At 45.0% G+C, this 20,636-nt stretch overlaps 1 protein-coding gene across 2 annotated transcripts in view; it reads right to left on the bottom strand.

Moving 5' to 3' along the window:
- RNF216 (ring finger protein 216) overlaps positions 1-20,636 on the bottom strand; it is a 118,958-nt gene that overhangs the window by 7,332 nt on the left and 90,990 nt on the right. The window contains exons 14-16 of one of the 2 annotated variants that reach the window (XM_084641098.1): positions 19,235-19,332; positions 16,021-16,243; positions 2,340-2,409 (exon numbers count right to left, since the gene is read on the bottom strand). In XM_084641098.1, the coding sequence (XP_084497224.1) occupies positions 2,340-2,409; positions 16,021-16,243; positions 19,235-19,332 (391 nt within the window). Of the gene's footprint in view, positions 1-2,339; positions 2,410-13,818; positions 14,021-16,020; positions 16,244-19,234; positions 19,333-20,636 lie in introns of those variants that run through there. The other variant, XM_084641099.1, reaches the window with a different exon arrangement.

Here is a 20,636-nt window from a genome sequence, read left to right as displayed (position 1 = left end):
AGGAGGCAACTGTGTTGGTTCCTCTCTTGATGTCATCTTCTCTCCGCCAGTCTTGGGCATAGCCTGTCTGCTGCGGGATTCTGGCTTGTCTCTCAGATCTTGCTAGTGGACAAGTCTCTCCCATGTCTGAAGAGACCTTCATGGATTGTTCCAGAAGCTGGAGTCTGAGCCATGCAGCTCACACACCCTCGGGGAAAGTGAAAGGCACAGGGAGCATCTGCTGGTATGGTGACTCTAGACAGAAGGTATGCTCACCATGACTATCTTTTAAAGGAATCCAGCAGTTTGCAAACTGTGGGTGGGGACCCCAATGTGGGTCACGACCCCGTTTTAATGGGATCACCAGGGCTGGCGTTAGACTTGCTGGGGCCTGGATCTGAAGCCAGAAGTCTGAGTCCCACCACCCAGGGCTGAAGCTCTCAAACTTTGGCTTCCCCCCCCCCAGGGGGGCAGGGCTCAGGCTTTTACCCCCCACTCCCTCTGCCTGGGGTAGAGGGGCTCGGTCTTCGGTCCCCCTTCCCAGGGTCATGTAGTAAATTTTTTTTGGGGGGGGGGTCAGAGGTGGGTTGCAGTGAAATGAAGTTTGAGAAACCCTGGAGTAGCCCATCATAGGATGGGCAGGACTTGAAGCCTACAATTTCAAGTTTGCCATGCTAAGGAGCCCTGTGGAAGATGTGTGGGTGTACAGAGGGTCTAGCCATCAATATGTAGTCCAGACACGTCGATAGGATTACAGTGGATGAAGATGATAATAAAAGTTCTGAATAGTTCAGGTTTAAAGAAAATTTAGTCAAAGCTACCAACTAGCAGGTCAGGCACTTGCCAGGCTCTGTCTCACTGCCAAGGGCTGTAAGAGGGAAATGGGAGAGGGGTAGTATCCACCCCGCCCTGTATGCCCTCATATGGGAGCAAGAGGAGGCACAAGGAATGCACATGTGCAGCTCTGCTGACACTGCTCCTCAAATTTCTGGTCTTGCAAGCATGAGGCACACGCAACCCTAAAGTGGGATCGACAGACAGATACTCCGCGAAGAACACTGATTTCTAATTACATCCTTTGCTGGATGGCAACAACTCTCAGAGAACTGCTCTGGTTTTCAGAGGTGCTGAGCAGCACTGGCATGCCTAGCAGAGCTTTGCAGGGAAGAGCATGGCACATCAGCATTACACTAGTTTTGAATCTGTAGCTGTCAGATACCTAAGGAGTTTCCTGCTCTTCCAGAATCCCCTCCCAGCTGCACTCATAGAATATCTAAATACACGGGACTGTGGACTCCTCTCCCCTTCCAGACCACACCTGTATGGGTAGAATCCCCCTTGGCTCCAGTGCAGGGAATCCCTCACCCCACAGAACTGTCCAGGCCCCGCTCTTTTAGGTTTGGACAATGAGGAGTACAAGGGGAGGCCCTAGTTGGGAGAGACTAGTTTTGTGGCTTTCCCTCAATTTGGTTCCTGATTCATCTTCATTTAGGTCTTATGAACTTCCTCCACAGCTTCCTGTCTTTGTTTTCATTTAATTTCGAAGACCAGAATCCGTCACAATTCAGATAATTTAGTTAAAAGACAACAGATTTTTGGACCGAGAAGTCTGACTTTCCTCTCCCTCTTCCTCAGGGGGAGCTCTTGGAGCCGGGAGGAGCCTCCGTTTTCTCTCCCACACTGTCCAAGAACAGGTGAGTGGCATAGTCTCCTGCCCTGAGTAGCCCACAAGCTGGAGCAACAGTGAGGCACAGGAATTTTCAACCAGTGTCATTTAGGCCTTTTCTGACCACCCCCAGGGTTAACGGCTTCAGCTCTAGAAGACACCCCAGCAAAGATCCCTATGCCCTGTCTCTACTAGCATTCCCACCACTGTGCAAGGCTTTTCATCCTTGCATTGCCAGAGATGGCCTCTGGGGTCATATATTGTAGCCACCCCCCTTTTGGCGAAGGACCAGAAAACATTTCCTTTAGAAACAACTGAAAACTCCTTAAGCTAAAGTGGTCACTTGAGAGACAAAGCACACCCTTCTGAGGCAATCCCAATATCTACAAGACAAGAGGACCAGAAAACAAACTAGTTCCTGCCTGGCAGATCAGAGCCATTACCTACTATGGACACAGCTAAGGCAGTCAGAAGTTTTTGTACAATATGAAACCAACAAACTTCTGTAGCAATACTCCAAATGAGACTTATTAGAGTGCTGTTATTACAAGGGAATTTGCAAAGAGCCTGGCCTTTGAAGATGCAACTAGGGACCAGAGACTCACCAGCAGCTTAGAAGCGCTTGCTCTCTCCTGGTGCCTCTAAAATCCACCCTGGATCCTCAGTTTTGTATGAGGGCAATTACATGACCTACCTCCATTTTTCTTCTTTTGCTCCTCTTCAGCCTCCTTCTGAATCTCCTGGATTATCTTCTCATCATCTTCCTAAATTACAAGGAAATAAACAAACGAACAGGTTAATAAACCAGTTACTGCTGCAAACAGATCTCTGCATTCTGACCAGGGCTAATGCAGTTTTGTGTGAGTGTTAAAAGTGAAACTGGCAGAGTGGTCCTCTTGCAACCACTCTACATTTTGTCAGAATAGCATCATCAACAATAGCAGTACTGCAGAACCGATTCTGTACAGAATCCAAGCCTACTCCACGGAGAATAATTAAGAGCCCTCGGATTACTTTTCAGCTGGATCAGTGTTAAAATTCACCAGCTTGACAAACCAGAGTGCAGCAGCGAAACACTCTCTCGCGTCCGGAAGAGTTGTTGGAGTGCTATTAATCTTTTAAAATGGCAATAGTCTATTAAATATTTACGCTACCACAACAGCTCCAGAGTGGTGGGCCCAACAACTGGATTAACACAACTTAAATCCTGGCTCTAGTAGCTGAATGCTGCACTAATGAGTCATTTAGATCTTATCTTGGATTCTGAGGACATGAATTCTAGCGTGTTTTTTAAAGCCATCTAGAAGTTACAGTAAGAATGTTCAGTTATATTATATAAAGGGATTTGCAGTATTGTTGTAACTGTGTTGGTTCCAGGATATTAGAGAGACAAGATGGTCTGAAGAAGAGCTCTGTGTAGCTCAGAAGCGTGTCTCTTTCACCAACAGAAGTTGGTCCAATAGGAGAGATTACCTCACCCATCTTATTCCTCTAATATAAAAGGGTTTGTGAGATCAAACTCGGGACTGAAAGATCCCTCCACCTCCAGCAAGCATGTACACCCTGGGTCCTCCAATAACTTCTTCACTTCTTTTTCCTCCTCTTCAGCCTCCTCCTGAATCACTTGCATTACCCTTCTGCACCTCCTGGATTTGCGATAGCCTTGTGAATCCTATACATTTAGACAGTTGTGGTGGCTAATAGCTGGCATTTAGATAGATGGCCCTTTTCGTAAAATGATCAAAACACTTTACAAAGGTCTGTATGAGTGGCCCTCGAGGGAGGTGAAGTGATGGGGGCCGTAAGTACCCAGATAGATGAGAAAAGTGCCTAAGTGAGGGGAACTGATTCTGATACCCAGATGATCCCAATCAAGTTGATATCATTAAACTTAATACAAATCATTCTAATTTTAGTGTGAAAGCCAGGAATCATTTTGTTTGTTTCTTTTGATATCAACTATCCAGTTCTGCCTGCTCCATATCACTCTGATAATGGCTTTTCCATTACAGAACGGCAAGCAAGAACTGTCAAGGCAAATCAGATCATGTCATCAAAGGGCCAATGAGATGGCTTCCTATTTGTGCCTAACAAAACATTTGGGATGTTTGGTTGTAGAACCTATGTTTGTATTTATGGCCGTGAGTCTCTTAACCATTCTTTGCAATGTTACATTAAGGTTACTTTCTGCCAGCCATTGGAGGCTACCGAGATGAAACACTGACGCCCTGTCATATTTTGAGAAGAGCAGGAAATAAGCATTCTGACCAGCACCTCTTTCCTCAGCGATAGTTTCTAAAACCTAAGGCGTGGGAACTATTGCAGGACACAGAATATCTGCATTAGTCAGAAGCACTTGGGGGTCATTTGTGTAAGAAATAAAAGTTATGTTCTATTCAACTGTTGGAGAGTGCAGCTGGATATATGGGGAATTTAAACAGTACATTGCTCACAATATGCATGGCTCTAGTTAATTCTATCCATCTTATTTCCATTACTGCAAAACCCATACATTTCTTCTTGCAATTTTTTAATGTGGAAAATATCTTGTATTTTGGAAAGTGCTCTGGGACACTCCTGTGAAAGATGTTATGAGTGTGCACATATAAAAGTGATTGTAAGTTTTGCCAGATTCCTGATTCAGAGCTAGTCCTCCAGTACGTGTCAGGCAGTATTGGTGGCTAAGCTTTTTCAGGGTGTGTTCATGGGGGGGAGGGAAGATATCCTAATTGTCTCTGGGAAACCTTATCCTAATCGGCTTGATGGCTTTCTTCAGGATTCCTTCCCTGTCTTTGATTATTCTTCTGAGTCAGTGGTTAAATTTAAGTCTTTCCGAAACACTTCTTCATGGATTGTTAAGGACAGTCTACATATTGCCATGAAAGTGCTGAAGTACATCTATTTTATGGAATAAGCGTACCATAAATCATGCACAAGCTTTTAATTACCCTCTGAGTCCAAACTACAGATTCCAGATTGCTATTTTCCCTGACTGGGAGAGTCACAGAACACAGCATATAGTTAGGAAGAGGCAAACGGAGTTCAGAGGCATATCCAGTGTTGAGTTTTTATCTTCATCTCTGGCCTAGAATTCTCAGGCTACCAGTATTTTCCATTTTCAGCTGGTTTAAAATACTATTGAAATAGCAGTTTCACCACCCCCGTATTTCCACTTCTTGGACCAGCTGCATCTGAAAATCTGTATATAAAGGAACAGGTCACTACTTCTGCTAACCTTACCCTGCCCTCCTCCTCCACAGAAAGGGTATAGCCTGCAGCTTGTTTTATCCTAAGCAACACCCCCACCCCAACAACATGCAATTGCTAGGCCCTAGCCAGGAGCCATTCTTCTGCATACCAGCTCTCTCGTAAGAGTTTGGGGATAAAGCCATGGAGTGCTCCCCCTGGAATAGCTTGCTCCTGCCACGTACGTCGGGGGTTCTCAACCTTTTCCTCTCTGAAGCCCCCCTCAACATGCTATAAAAACTCCAGGGCCCAGCAGGTGTGTGTGTGTGGGGGGGGGCTCGGACATAGACATAGTTTGACTTCCATTGCGGTGGTGGGGGTGGGCAGGGGCCAGTGGGGCTCAAGCCACCTCCGCATGGTTGGGTCCAGGGAGGGAACACTACCTCCACCCCCTGACTCACCTCAGCAGGCCACCCAGCCAGTCTGAGTTTGGAAGGGGGGAGGGGGGGCAGGGGGCAACCAAAAATATAACTCAAAGGTGGGGGGCTTAGCTCAAAAAGTTTGAAACCAGCTTAGGGTGCAGGGAGGGGATAGCTAGGGGCTGTGTGCAGGCAGGAGGGGTAGCTCAAGGTGTAAGGAAGGGGTAGCTGGGGCTGTATGCACACAGGGGGTGGCTGTGGGCTGAGGGAGGGAGTGGCGAGGGGCTGTGTGAGGGCAGTGGTAGCTCAGGGTGCAGCGAGGGGGTGGCAAGGGGCTGTGTGCGGGCAGCAGGGTCAGTGGGGCTGTGTGAGAGCAGGGGGTAGCTCAGGGTGCAGCGAGGGGGTGGCGAGGGGCTGTCTGCGGGCAGGGGGTAGCTCAGGGTGCAGCGAGGGGCTGTGTGCGGGCAGCAGGGTAGGTGGGGCCGTGTGCGGGCAGGGGGTAGCTCAGGGTGCAGGGAGAGGGGTATTAGGGGCTGTGTGCTGGTAGGGCTCCCCTGCGGTCCCTGTTCCCAGAGTGGTTGCCAGCCATGAAGCCAGGTCCCCCCCACCCAGGCAGCTCTTACCAGCTGCCTCTGCGGGAGCAAAGGGGGCTGGGAGCTGAAGGAGCAGCTTCAACCCGGGGCACCAGCAGGAGAGGAGGGAACGCTGCCGCTGCCTGCTCCATGGCACCAGCCAGAGCACCAGTTGCCCCGCACTGCCCGGCTCCGGCTTCCTATCTCCGACCTGGCTGGGGAGAGGAGATGGGGCTGCCCCAGGGACTGCCATATTCTTGTGCTGCAGTTTGGGGCGGGGGGGAGGAGGGGGAGAGGAGAAAAGGGCGCCAATGCCCTCCATGTCCCCAACTCTTCCCATGGACTCAGGGTTTCTGCCTCACAGGGGGTGCCAGGGATCAGGGCTTCAGCCCCACGCCTCCCAGCTTCAACCCTGCAGTGGGTGCCGGGGATCTCTGGGTTTCAGCCACAGGGCCCTGCGGCCCTCTTGAAAGAGCTCACAGACCCCTGGTTGAGAACCGCCGATGTACATGATGCGGTTTTACCACCACTCAGCAAGGAAAGATTCATCTTTAGGAGATTCCTACCTCCTGAGCAAAGAGAATGCTTTTTGTGTCACTCAGTGACAATCCCAAAGCCCTGCTGACTTGTATAATTTCTGTGTACATTGTGGATTCTGCAGACACACTTGTCACAGTAGCTCAATTCCATGGATGACGTCTGAAGCGGATACATCAACAGATACATAATCTCGCACACAATCCCCAGGGTCCCACAGCAGCTCTCTCTACAACCCACTTCCTCAGGAGCCAGAGAGAAAAGGTAGGCCTTACAGCACACCCTGGAGACTAAAACTCTGACTGTTACAGACCAGGGGGAAGAAGTGAGTTCCAGAAGCTTGAGGCCCTAATGAAGAACACTCTGCCAGCCACACCCTCTCTTATATTGAGGGGGCTTCTGTTCAGATGCCTCAGCTGACCACAACTGTGGCAACATAGCACAGGGAAAGATGGAATCTCTTAGGTAGGTAGGCAGGCCCCAGCCCACCTAGGGTTTTATAGATCAAAAGTAACGTCTGAAGATCAATGCAGAAACCCAAAGGCAGTCAAGTGCAGGTCATAGAGCTCAGGTTTAATATGCTCCCAGAAAACGACACTGCTTAACAAGTTAGCCGCTGAATTCTGATGCAGTCAGGCAGCAATGAAGCAGTCAACTTTTCCATTGTGAAATCCAATTTTCAGGAATATTTATAATTAATTCCACATTTTGTGCACTGCAAAGCCACAGCCTAGAACCATTTTCCACCCACCTTCTAGAAGAGCGATGTCTACAAATGTAAGCGTACAAAAAAAAAGCCAATAAAACACACTTTCCCACTTAAAATCAAACCCTGCATTAAAACTTTGGCAAGTGCTTAATAGGGTTTAATTACTATCAGTAGTTAAGAAAAGTGCATACCAGCTGGAACACTGAGGCACAAAAACTGATGCAATGTGTGAGCAATAAGAGAGACTTTAGGACATTCTTGTGGAGGAAAAGTTAACACCAAAAGCGCCGACTGTTATATGTACACAGTTACAGGTCAGAATTAAAATCTGACAAAACAATTCTTACTCCAGAGATCCTAGTGCTGTAAATGATCACCACTTATAATAGGAATGCTCTCACATGTTACTGCTATGCCCCTACAGCAGAAGCTATTCCATGATCCCCTGATAATCAACAGAATAAAGTAGGCAAACTCATCTGTAAACTCATCTGTAGGCCAAGCTATTCCCCCCACCCCAACTCCTATCTCCCAAAAAACCCCAAGAACAGTTTTCACTAGTGCTTCACCTGCAGCTGCTCTTTGCTCTGAAAAGACTTCCGGTGCAGCTCCAGGTGTGATGTTCCAGCGTGGTTTACTGATTCCTTCTGCAGTGGACATACTTCCTTTGGGCATTTATTGACCAAAGATCTATTGTTGTTACTGGGACAGCAGGCATTCTGTAGATTTCCCCCCTTTTCCCATTTGTAGATTATACACAGATTTATCAGTCCTCTTTAGTTCTTAAAAGGAGTGATATAAATACTAGTAAGGTACGCAGCACAACACGGGGTTGGAAATTTAGCCATTCTGCTTGTACTTGAACTTCAGCACTTCACGGAAACAGCAAACATAAGCTACACTGACTGGCACTCAGAACGAGTATTGATAGAAGCCGTGCATGAAGCAGTAACAATTCAGGTCCCAATACTGGTCTATTAAAAAAGGCGGCCACATGAAAGATGTATGGCACTAAACTTGCCATAGGAGGTTACAATCCTGGATGAGCTTCCCTTTGTGCTCACCAGCCTGCTGTGATAGAGCCAAACCTTGGATCCCCCATAAAGCAGCAACACTGTCTCTAGGCCTCTAAGCACACTCTCGGGGTGCAGAACCTCTATCTAGCACTCCTTCCTGGGAAATTGGACTCCACAGTCCAATTGCCTAGGTCATCCCCAAACCTTTCCAGTAGCAACAGCATGCTCCCCAGGGCTAGACCCTCCGAATTACTATTTCATCCTTCAGAGACACTGTGACAATTAAAGAAATGCATGCACAGACTTTGCAAAGAAATTTCTCAATCAAACACTCTTTACATAGACTAAGCACATGAGATACATACATCTATGGAAGAATAAAAAATATGCATTGCAATCTCTCCCTTCAGTGTCCTCACTGCTCAGAAAGTCTTGCCTTCTTGTTCCTGTAATTGAGAGCATCTCCCTTTTATAAAAGTTCCAGTCCCTCCCTTGTCAGGTGACACCCCTCTCCAAGGAGCTTCAAATTCACTATCAGGTGATTTGTTGCTTTGTTACAGCCCACTTGAAGTCCACACTGGGAAAACTGGTGCCCCTTGGCTGCAGCCAACTGACTGTTTTAAGGTGCTTCCATTTGAATGGAAGACCATCCATTGAATGTAATGACTCCTGATTGGTCTCCTAGTGGACAGAGAGAGACCCTGATAACATCTACTGGATAACCCAGTCCAACATGGAGGTTAAAAAAAGGCAAAAAGGCAGGCATGGTGCATTTTAGAATCAAAATGATGCTCATAAAACAAAATGGAGTTTGCAGAATGATGGAGACATATCCAGACATACAGTAAATCTGTCACACAGGGCTTCTGTGAGGAGTAGGCAGTTTCTGAGCATCATTTTGCAGACATGATCAAACAATTTTCCACATTACAGACTTGTGTGGAACTCACTGCAACAATAATTGAGAGCAACAGTTTGCGGCATGAAAACAGTACTGGACATCTACATGGATAACAAGAACATCCAGAGTTCTAACTGGAAGGATTAAAAGAATTAGAGTTCTAGAAAGGATATAAACTCCCCTGCTTCTGGGCATAAATCAACCTCTAACTGAAGGGAATTAATAAGAGAAATTCCTTCTGGGCAAGTCATTCCATAACTGCTTACTGCAGCATCTCTTGCAGCTTCTTCTAAAGCATCTGGTACTGGCCATTGTTTGAGACAGGATACTGAACTATATGAACCGTTAATCTGATCTGGCAATTTTTGTGAGCCTATAATTGCTAGTGTTAAGCAGGTGAAGCCAAAAGATGAACTCGATGTTTCCAGACACGATAAAAACTATTTACAATCAAGGACAAGGCACCCTCCCTTTCTCCAAGAAAGTAATCAGAGGGTTAAGATTATGCACCCTTACTGTGTTGGCAGAGTTTACCAGACTAGTAGGCAAGACCAGGGAAGAGGTTAGGAAGGACTAATCCTTGGGTGCCAACAAAACCATGTTACACAATGTGCCTCCAAGTAAAGCAGCAAGCACAATCTATAGTGTTTATCAGTGTTATGCATCCCAACAGATTTAATGAGAAAAAAAAAAAAGAATCATCAGCCAATAATTCCAGTCGGTCTGTTCACCGGCTGCACAAATTCAAGCTAATCACACCAAGTTGGTACCGGTCCCCTCTGGCTTGTTAACAGTAGGAAATCTATGGTTCTCTTAGCCTCCTCTACAGCACCAAGCAGGGTTCACACATTAAGATCACATAGGCACAGGATCCATTTCTGTGATGATGGTAGCGCAGGGGGGTGGGGGGGCAGACGACTTTGCTTATCTTGGTCCTTATATACAAGTCTCTTATATATGAAGTATAAGGAGGTGCCAAGCGAAAAGCAATTAGGCCCTGCAGGGATTCATTTACATCAATGACCGCAGACACCACATCACAAAGTTGCCCAAGACCTATTAAAATATTCTGCATTTTAAATGGCAACACAAGACTAAGGGCTTGTTTACACTGGCACTTTATCCTGCTGCAATTTTCTCGCTCAGGGGTGTGAAAAAAACACCCCCATGAGCACTGCACGTTTCAGCGCTGTAAAGTTCCAGTGTAGACAGTGCACCAGTGCTGGGAGCCGCACTTCTCGCGGAGGTGGTTTTTTTTTTTTTTTTTTTTTTAAGAGTGCTGGGAGAGCTCTTTCCCAGCGCTCTGCCACGACTACACAAGCCACATTAAAGTGCTTTAATGTTGCCAGTATAGACTAGCCCTTAGATCTGGCCCCGAATCCAGTACGTGGGTATGCAAACAGTGTCTCAGCAAGTTCTACCAGTCAAATGAAAGTCGTGACGCAGAGTAGAACCAAGAAGAGTGCTGGACTGTCAGCTGACGGGTTTTCTACTTTGAGGGGTTCCAAAAACAAGGGAAGGCTCTGGTTACATCTTAGAGAAAGACCGCTCTTCCTTTCAGCTGCTTCCCCTTTGAGTTCAGAGGAATGCACAAAGCATTATGCCAAGCACGGAGGAAAAGGATGGCTCTGATTTAGCGCTCGTGGCAGATTCGTGGAGAGATTAAATAAAGAGCTGGGTTCAGTTGCTAGGGAAAGTACCTCTTCATTGCAACAAATGGAAAGCAAATTCTGACAATGCTTTTAAGGAGGCGCATCTACTGCCTCAGCAGCATTGTGCATGCACACAGTGAAGTCAAAAACACCAGGGAAGAGAAACCGCAGTGTCAAAGGAGAAAGGAAAGATTCACAAGTCACAGACAGAGGCTAAATCCCAACCGCAGCTCCCAAAATAGAATCTATTTTATGCTATCAATGAAGCTTTTCAAAATACTGTTTTATCTACAGGGTTTTTTGTACCATCTTTAATTACCGAACGTCACTGAAAAATGTCTGCCAGCCTCATGCGAAAGGAGAAAGGACAGACCCACTAATTGTTTCTGGGTTGAGTTTTTTTGCTTTAGAAAAATAACTCTGAATGGGTTTATCCACGAGGGCCTCCCTTTCTGGGCTGTTTAATGCTCTCTTTTTTCCATGTATGTGTGGCCACAGCCGTTATTAATAAACTTGAAATGATTTCATGAAAGAGACTGCCACAGGATTAAAGGTTTTGTTTCAAATCATTCCCAGATCAGCTGTGGAGAGCCTGAGGAGCACCAGACGCAGACTATTTCTTGTGTGTTCCTTCATGCAACAGGAAAGGGGGATAAAGGCAGCTCTGTGTCATAAATGGGGTAGGGGAGACACAGTACTGCAGGAAGAGGGGGGTGCTGCTAGAGAACACATTGGCATAAGAACGTAACAGCCATAGTGTATCAGATCCATGGTCCATCTAGCCCAGTATGCAGTCTTCGGACAGTGACCACTGCCAGATGCTTCAGAAGGAGTGAACAGAACAAGGCACTTTATCAAGTGATCCACCCCCTATCATCCAGGCCCAGCTTCTAGCAGTCAGGTGTTTAGGGATACCCAGAACATGGGGTTGTGTCTCTGACTATCTTGACTAATAGTCATGGACGGACCTATCCTCCATGAACTTATCTAATTCTTTTTTGAACCCAGTTATACTTTTAGCCTTCCTAACATCTCCTTGCAACAAGTTCCACAGGTGGACAGTGCATTGAGAGACACCCTCCAAGAATTTTCATAGATTGGAGAGGCATGATTTCCTTTTACAGAAGCCGTGTTGACCCTTCCCCAACATACCACGTTCATCTATGTGTCTGATAATTCTGTTCTTTACTACAGTTTCAAACAATTTGCCAGGCACTGAAGTCAGATTTACCAGTCTGTAATTGCCAGGATCACCTCTACAGCCCTTTTGAAAAAACTGGCATCACATTAGCTATCCACCAGTCATCTGGTACAGAGGCTGATTTAAGCAACAGGTTACATACCACAGTTAGTAGTTCTGGAATTTCATATTTGAGTTTCTTCAGACCTCTTGGGTGAATACCATCTGGTCCTGGTGACTTACTACTGTTTGGTTTATCAATTTGTTCCAAAACCTCCAACAGTTCCTCAGATTTGTCACAAAGAGATGCAGAGTTATTAAAATAACAACCATTCAGTTTTAAGGGGCCTGAGTGGATTATATGTAATAACCACAGTATTATGACTAAGGCATTTTAGAGTTTGTGGTCCCACATTAGACTAAACTGGTTTCTAGAGTGAGTCGTCACGCCCACCCCCACGAGCAGAGTTAAAGTTGTTTGAGTGCCTTAATTGTACATTTCTTACCTTAACATGTCTGGAGTTCTTTTATGTATAAGCTTAACTCTGAATTTCCTCTGTTTACAATGCTTGATTTTGGGATAATTGTAACATCTGTGGAATGATTTTTGCCTTAAGTTACTCAAGCATACTCTCAAATTTAACTTCAGCTTAACTTAGTTTGTTTGGGAATTTCCTAAGTGTTTTACAATGTCATAAACCCTAAACAAGAAACTCAACATGAAGGCTACCATGCAATATTTCCAATAATTTGAAGACAGGTAATATTAAACAAATATTTTTAAATTTTTAAACTTCTAAGGGCAGATTCACTGGTTCACCAAAACAGTCAAACTGCCTGAGTCATTAGGGTTTACAGCTGTGTCGCATCACCAGTTCAGCACAGACCAGCTGAGCATACTGGTAAAATCTGGCCCTTAATCTGCAACTGATTTATGGGCTTAGAGGGTGGCCTTAGTGAGACCAGCAATGTGTGACGGGGGACAGGGAACGAGAGTCCCAAAGTCTCTATGCTTTAAAGGACTCCCCCAGCAGCACTGCCTAAGTGTGCAATGGAATTGGGGCTGCAGTGTCATGGAAAGCCTTTCAAGCTAGCATGTGGCCACAGAACATCTGAAGTGACAGCTGGGCCAAGCAGTTTACCAATGAGAGCTGTCAGCATGTGAGTCCAGTCTCCCTCATATCCTTAACTCATGACAACCAACAGAATTATTGAATGCAAATTAGCTGCAGAGGTGATAATTGGTTAAATTATCCCATATGTCACAATGGCCCCACTTAGTAGTTGCCTGAGCTTGTCTGTAGCTTATATAACCATAACCATTAGATACAATCACTAATAACTTAGCTTAGTTACAACTTAATCTTTTAAAATATTGCCTATGGACCAGATTTAAATTAGTTGTATTATATAGAAAGATTTAAGTGCCTGCATTATTCTGGTAAGATCATTTGGGACAAAGAATGAAAATGCTAAATGTTTTAAAGGACTCAGTTTTTAATTAATTTTTAACAAACTGATTAACAGATTCATTTGTATAGTCTCAGAAGACTCATTCTAGACTCAGAGTGAGTGTTCAAAGTTTGGGGAAGGATACATGGTATTTTTCATGCAAAACAGAGGTTACATGCCTGGCTCTAAGGGCAAAACAGAAATTGGTCTTAACTATAGGGTCTCTACCAACGCTTCCATAATGGATTCTTCACCAAGGCTATCCATCATCCCAAAATGTAACAGCAAGTTAAAATGCATATTCATGAAATAAAAATGAGCAAGGTGGACTCCTGCACCATAGCTACCATTTCTTGCTCTGTTAATAAGACAACCAGAATGTGGTAACTCTGTTTCCCCAACCTAAGTAGTGGGGGAAAGGGAGATGCTGAACTAGTCCAGGGTGTACATTTATAGACAAAAAAGGAGCAGTGAAGGTGGAGAAAGCAGCTTGCTTCTAGATCTGCCCTGCCTCTAATAAAAGCCACACTTGAATGCACACGTCCATTTCATGATTGCAGCACTCCCTAATACTGACAGCTAGGCAGGAGCTGCTCGCATGTACAGGGCTGCAGATTCAGGAAGCAGCTGAGTGGCTCAAGCATTTCTTCTCTGTAGCCTTAGCACGAAGTTTGCTAACAAGGGCACATGATCCAGTCCTACAGATCCAATCATGGACACCCCAACTCCATACCAAGCAGCATGGAGCCTTCTGTTGATTAAGGAATAAAGAGGGTTAGAAAGGAAAGAAAAAAAATAAAAAGGATTACACAGAAAAGGGGTGAAAGGGACACACAAATGACAATGGTGCCCAGACATGGAGCAAGGGGGCACAGTGCTGAGCAGGGTACCAATTCACTGAAATGATGTCTCCACCAAGACAGAGGATAGAAGCCGGATAGGGTTCCTGATGTTCTTCTGCCTCTCTCGATTTCCCCTTATGAGATACACAACTCACTTTGCATCTTGCATTTCTTGACCTTGGGTTACTTTCTCTGTATTGTTCTTTCCCCTCCACCAAACTCCCCATACTAGAACAGAGCTGGGGCACGGCTGAATTAGCTGCCCTAAACCCTTTCACCTATTCTGTTTGAAACTTTTTTTTTTTAAAAAAAGAGTTAATACACCAAAGATCCATTTACAATTTCAGCTTAAAAGCCTACACTGTCCCACGTGTTTCATGGCACCCCTGTACACACGGAACAGAGAACTCAGCCAGCTTCAGCTCCTCGGCTAGCCAACGCTTTGTCATCCAAGGAAGTTGGCAGTGCCACCTCCCAGCTGAGAGTGGGAAATTTTGCTTTGCCACATTGGTTAATTAACCAGAGGAAGAGGGCTAGATGACAGTATAGTCTTTGTTTTATTTTAAGTACAGTATGAGCTTTTTGAATGCCCTCGTGTTCTCCCCAACTCTGCAGAGATGTCATTGCTGAATACAATCAGCAGCCTTGTTGGAACGAGGAAGCGCTACTGTTCCTGACTTGCGGAATCAGGTCCCGCTGGGGAACGGAACAGTGGAATTAGACTGTTTGGACACCGAAGGAATGGGCATCAGAAGTACTTTGGCTGTGGCATGGGGAAAAGGTGTAGTTAGCTCACGGTCTGGCTTTGTTCTGGGCAACAACTATTCAGTGCTGGGAGAAATCAGGGAAAAGGCAACTCTTGGGGGGGATGGCAGTTTAAACCAGCGATTGAACCTAGCTGGGTTCAGAATTCTTTAGAAACTCTTGAGAGCCTGCAGGGCGAGGGGAGGGACTGTGAGGATGCCAGTCTAGTGTTCACCTAAAGGATGGCAGCAACTCAGGGCAGTTCACAGAGTAAGGAAGTCAAAGAGGTGCATGCATTCCCTGCGTAAAGATGAACCAGTGAAGCTCTGGTAACCCACTGTGCACCTAGTGTGGCTACTCCTTCAAGGGTGAAGAGTCTGAACCAGTCAAGCTCAAGCAAGTACTGGGGAAAACCAGCTTGCAGCTTTGCTGTTTGAAGGCTGCTTCCTGGTAGCAGGAAGCTCTCAACTCCCTTCTTCTGCCCCCATCCCATTTTCTGGCTTTGTACAACTGAAAATCTTCAGGAACGTGACTTCCCTAATTATTATACCTATTACAGCCTTCTCCACAGGTTAAAGCTACGCTTCAGTCCTTCTCAGTCTAAGCACTGCCAAAAGCAGCAAGAGGGGACATAACTGATACATTATACCAGTAACTTTGTACCTTTGACTTTCAGGCACTTTACAAACAAACATTCATTCATCCATCCCCACCCAGAGTCACAATACCCACATCTGATTGGTAATCAAGCACAGAGAACAAATGATTTCCCCAAAAGTCAAACAAACAATGAGTCGGACACAGAACTGGGAATAAATCCCTGGAATCCAAACTCCCATCCTCTGCTCTAACTACTACATATACTTCTCACTCCTTCTTGCTGCATGCCTGTCCCGCTACCCAGATGCCATGATCATTGTTCTTAGCATTCCCGACTGGAGAACCATCTTTACAAGAAGTCTTTCAGTTTTTTCTTTGTTAAAGGGAGTGCTGGGGTCCTTTAGCAAAGCAATTTGGCTGGCCCTGATGAAAGGAAACTGTTGTGCTGTCTTAAACCTGCACCTATGCTGATCTGTAAACAGAGCTCATACAGTGGAGAGCTCCTAACACAAGGCATTAACACTCAACAGTGATTGCAATATTCCATGATTTGTTAATCACTTACCGTGGGGTCAGTCCAGAGAGAGCATTTTGCACAATCCTGGCAAGGGGCCCCTGGTGATCGAGGGTGTTGGCAGAAGTGGTCATACCCATTAATGGAGGCTCGGCAGAGGTAGCACATTTGGGCACCACAACGACAGGACATGCGGTTGCAACCCTCAGATTTAATTAGGCCAGTCCCACACTTATGGCATTTTCTAATTCGGGCTGCAGTCATTTTTTCTTCTCTGCAACATAAGAGGGGTAAAAGGGAAGAAGTCGGAATTGCTATGTTTGCTTTGCCTATTCTCAGCGTGAGTAACGAGAACCCACCTCTCTCAATAGCACTTTTCCTAATTTCCCCCTCACTTCTTAGACAGTCCTGTTTCTCCCTACTTCGTCTCTAAAGCCTTGTGTTGTTCCAAGGAGGTCTGGGCTGAACTCCATTTGGAGTCGACCCTTGATGAGTAGAAAACAAATTGAGTGAAAGGAATTTAATCACTGGTCACATTCTACAGGCTTAAATCTGGTTTCCAAGTGAGCCAAAATGCAGCAGGGCTAAGCTCTGGCTTGGAAAGAATTTCAAACCAAAGTCAAAGGGCACATGATTCTTGACTTGGGCTGCACAGAAATATAGTCAAGGGGATAAAGGTGCAGGGAAAGCAAACTGTGTAATGTCATTCACGAACTACAGCTCTTGTGTCTGGCTGTTGCTTTGGTTACCAAGTTGCCATGAACATATTTTTCAATTTTTAGTCGGCTAGGCATGAGATTTTTTTGACATTACTTTTTTTATTCACCAGAAATTAAAGAAAAATCAAGTCTTTCCTATGGAAAATGGGCATTTTATCCCTCAAGTCTGCCCCCATTCCCACACAGACTTTCTAGATGTTACTGTTCAAAGATATGCACATAGGTTTTATTATAGCATGGAATACAAGCTGGAATCCAGAACATTATCTGGAAGTGTTTAGTTCTAACAATGGCACTGCACAACCCATCCCTCTGGGAGACGGCTTGCGGACAATGGACATAATTCTAGGATTATAATTCTTGGGGTATAATCCACTGGAAAGGCTCCATTAACTATATTATCTTAGTGTGGGACTTGGAAGGAAAAGTCTTGGCAATTAGTTCCTGTCACCACAAGGGCTGAGAAATCTATTTCTGATTATGAGATCCATCTTACTGAGCTTTAGGCCAGGCTAAACCCTTGAACTTGCCACCTAGGAGAAAGAGAGGCTAGCAAAGTCCAAACCAGTAGGTTGGAGACTGTAGAAACTGTCACGGTAGCTGAGTGGAGGTGCTGCACTGAAATTGAAAGAGATGGATTCCTTTGCCTCTGCTGGCTAGGCTGTGTATGGAACACGCTGTGTATGGAACACATTTCCATGGGGCGAGTGGGTGAGTGGGCATGTGTGTCTCAATCTAGTTATCCTAGTGGACTTGTGATGTGGACACAAGTTCAGCACACAATCAGCCTGATCAAAGCAGTCTGGAACTCATCAGCAGAGGCTACGTTGTACTGAGGTGCGCTCACAGAGCAGTGTGGAGACAGGCTTTACAGCAACAGCCCATAATATACCTTGCTCTCGCCAGCATCATTAATTTCTCACAATTCAATGAACATCAACTTCAGACCTAGCGTAAATTTTATAGTTTAGTGGCTAATGAACTAGTATCCACAACCTCTCTGAATTTCATCCAGATACTTGGATCTGTATTAGGAAGAAACAGAAAAAGCAGTCCATGGAACTGAATCTGCTCTGATTGCTGCTCCTCCCTCGTCCTCTTAACAGGATGCTGTTTGTACATTTTTGGAAACTCCGAACAAGGCAGGAAGCTAGGCCTGAACTCCAGCTGTGCTTCCTTTTCCTTATATTCAACAGGAAGCTTTATTGTCTTCACATGTGAAATCTCCTCTGGACAACTACCGAAGGCAAAACTCTGTTAAAGGATTTAAAGCTATGTTTTCCCTTCTTATTTGGGACATGACAGTCACAATACTCCTACTTCCCCTTTTCTACTGGGAAAGGAGTGGCAGAAAGATACTGAATGATGTCCATGAAAGTTAATATTTTGCTGAAAATTTATGTACCAAGGGATGAATGGAGATGCTTCACTTGAACTCTCAATGCTAAAACCTCCACAGTTCGATTCTAGTATTGAAACTCAATTTCTGCCTGCCCCAAGCACAGTAAATACCAGATCAGAGATGACAAAATACAATATTACTAGAGACTGGGATACACCCAAGAGAAGACACACCAAATTAACAGCAGCAGACTATTTTATTTCCAGTATGCCAGACCAGCAGTTTGGTATCGCAACCCCCACTTCCTTTCTACAATGAGCATCACAGGACTGGAAGGGCCCTCAAGAGGTCATCTAGTCCAGTCCTCTGCACTCAAGGCAGGAGTACGTATTATCTAGACCATCCCTGACAGGTGTTTGTCTAACCTGCTCCTGAAAAATCTCCAATGACAGAGATGCCAGAATATTTTGGCTGTTGCTACTGTATGGAGAAAGATCAGACACAAAAGAGATTTTATGAAACTCCTTACATTTCAGCATCTGCGTTTCAAATGAAGATCTGAAAAAATCTTCACAAAATAATCCCTAGCTTGTAATAGCATGTAAAATAGGTGTGTGTGTAAATGTACGTCCACATCTCCATTTATGCAGAAGAGGAAGCCAGAGGGGAGAGAGTTTTGTGTGACACCTGGGCAAACAGCACTGCATTATCAGTTTAAATTAGCACTGAACATTAATGAGTGACCTGGTGACAAACTAAGGATTATTCAGTGTCTCTGTGCACCCCTCCTCTGTGTGTATGACACAACATAACCAGCCAGATGCAGTATTAAGTATTTCCTCTGAATGAACAGGTACTAACTGCTGCAAGATGCCAGATTAAATGAATCAACAGTGTTCTGGTATAGAAACTCCCATCATCTTGATTTACCTCGTGGACTACATTGCTGAAAATCATTCATGGATATTCTATCACGGAAGCCGGGTACCTGTTCATTTTTCATGTCCCCAGAACCCTCTCAGTGGAATGTAATTATACCCACACAAAGTCAAGGGCCTTATTAATACACAAACAAGGGCTTTCTTTATGTATTCCTACACACAATACTTATTACTGAATTTAGCGACACAGATGGTTTCTTGCCTAACCCACATTAGAAACTGGAATAAGTTTCCAGTTTTTCCAGAGTCAGGAAGTTACTTACATAGACGTTCTATATTTTATGTCATCCTTCTCAGCCAGCTGTTCACAGGTTAGATTCATGTGCTCCTTCCATAGCCCCTGGCACTTCCTACAGGTTTCCTGAGGAGAACAACATGTGTTAATGGGAAGAGACAACCCCAGACACGTCATCGAATAGCAAAGCTACAACTTGTGAGGTGTTCCCCAAACCGCGTAGATCTGTGCTGAAATATCAGGCCTACAACATACAGTATGCTTATGCTCAAATATATTTGTTAGTCTCTAAGGTGCCACAAGTCCTCCTTTTCTTTTTGAACATAGAGTAGAGATTCACCAGCAGCAGCCGAGTTTGGCAAACCATCAGCACTCAGCTAGAGACTCCCAATGACGGGGACGTGCAACAGGAATTTGGAAGATTTCTGCTGTTACAATAATCGCTTAACAATGGGCTCTAGGTATGAAGCCGTCACCACTAGCTATGTAAGACGTGGCCAGGAACTCCTAGCTGAACAAGTTTTGGGGTGAGTGGCCACCTGCCGTTTTTAACAGGTGAAGCCAAGGAGAAGTTTTGAGGGACTAAGATGTACATGTGGTGCTAACTGCAGCTGTCTTAGTCAATGTGAGGGGAACTCCAAAATGGTGCTAACCCTCCCCAACTTTAGAGGATGCTCATAATTAGAAATGGAGGGTTTCCATAGCATGGTAATAATGAAAAGCCTATCACCACTTCTCAGGTGCACTGGAATCTCCCTGTCACCCTGCCCACAAAGCAAATCGAGGTCCTGCTTAGCAAGTCCTCACAAAATTAAGAGAGCCGAAAACTTTAAATACACCAGTGGCCTGATGCTTAAAGGCAGCATGTGGGCGGACAATTGGAGAACTGAGAAGGTATCTGAGCCAATTATTACGAATCCTTAACCAGAGCAGAAGTGAAAAATTTAACCAGAAGTTTGGAATAAACCCATCCTCTTCCCTGTAGATTCTCTCTCATGCAGGATCACAAAAGATGTCAAAACAGAGTAAGGTGAAGGAATTTTGACACTAACTAATATATTTCTATTTGAGGGATGAAAAGTGAGCCATTAGCATCCTTTGATCAGCAAACAGTTACATATAAAATATTTTTTTTTCTCTCTCTCTCTATGCTCATTTCCTGGCTGACTAACCTGATAAATTACCACAGTTTCCATATATGGGGTAGAAGCAGTAGCTGGGAACTTTAAGAGAAGATATTCAAGTCCACTGCGACTCAAAATACAACCCATTTCCTCTTGACACCCCATGTCTTTCCAATTAGGATTCAATTATTACTGATTGTTTAACAACTCCAGGGGTCTCGCTATATTATAGATAATACTTTTCTGAAGAATCAGGTACGACTCAGTCTCATGCCAAATCATTCCACTTGTTTCTCAGCATTGGTG

The sequence above is a fragment of the Lepidochelys olivacea genome (genome assembly GCF_965140295.1).
Source record: "Lepidochelys olivacea isolate rLepOli2 genome assembly, chromosome: 10".
Classification (NCBI taxonomy): Eukaryota; Metazoa; Chordata; order Testudines; family Cheloniidae; genus Lepidochelys; species Lepidochelys olivacea.
Note: the sequence above shows the minus strand (reverse complement) of the source record. Positions and strands in the feature narration are given on the sequence as shown.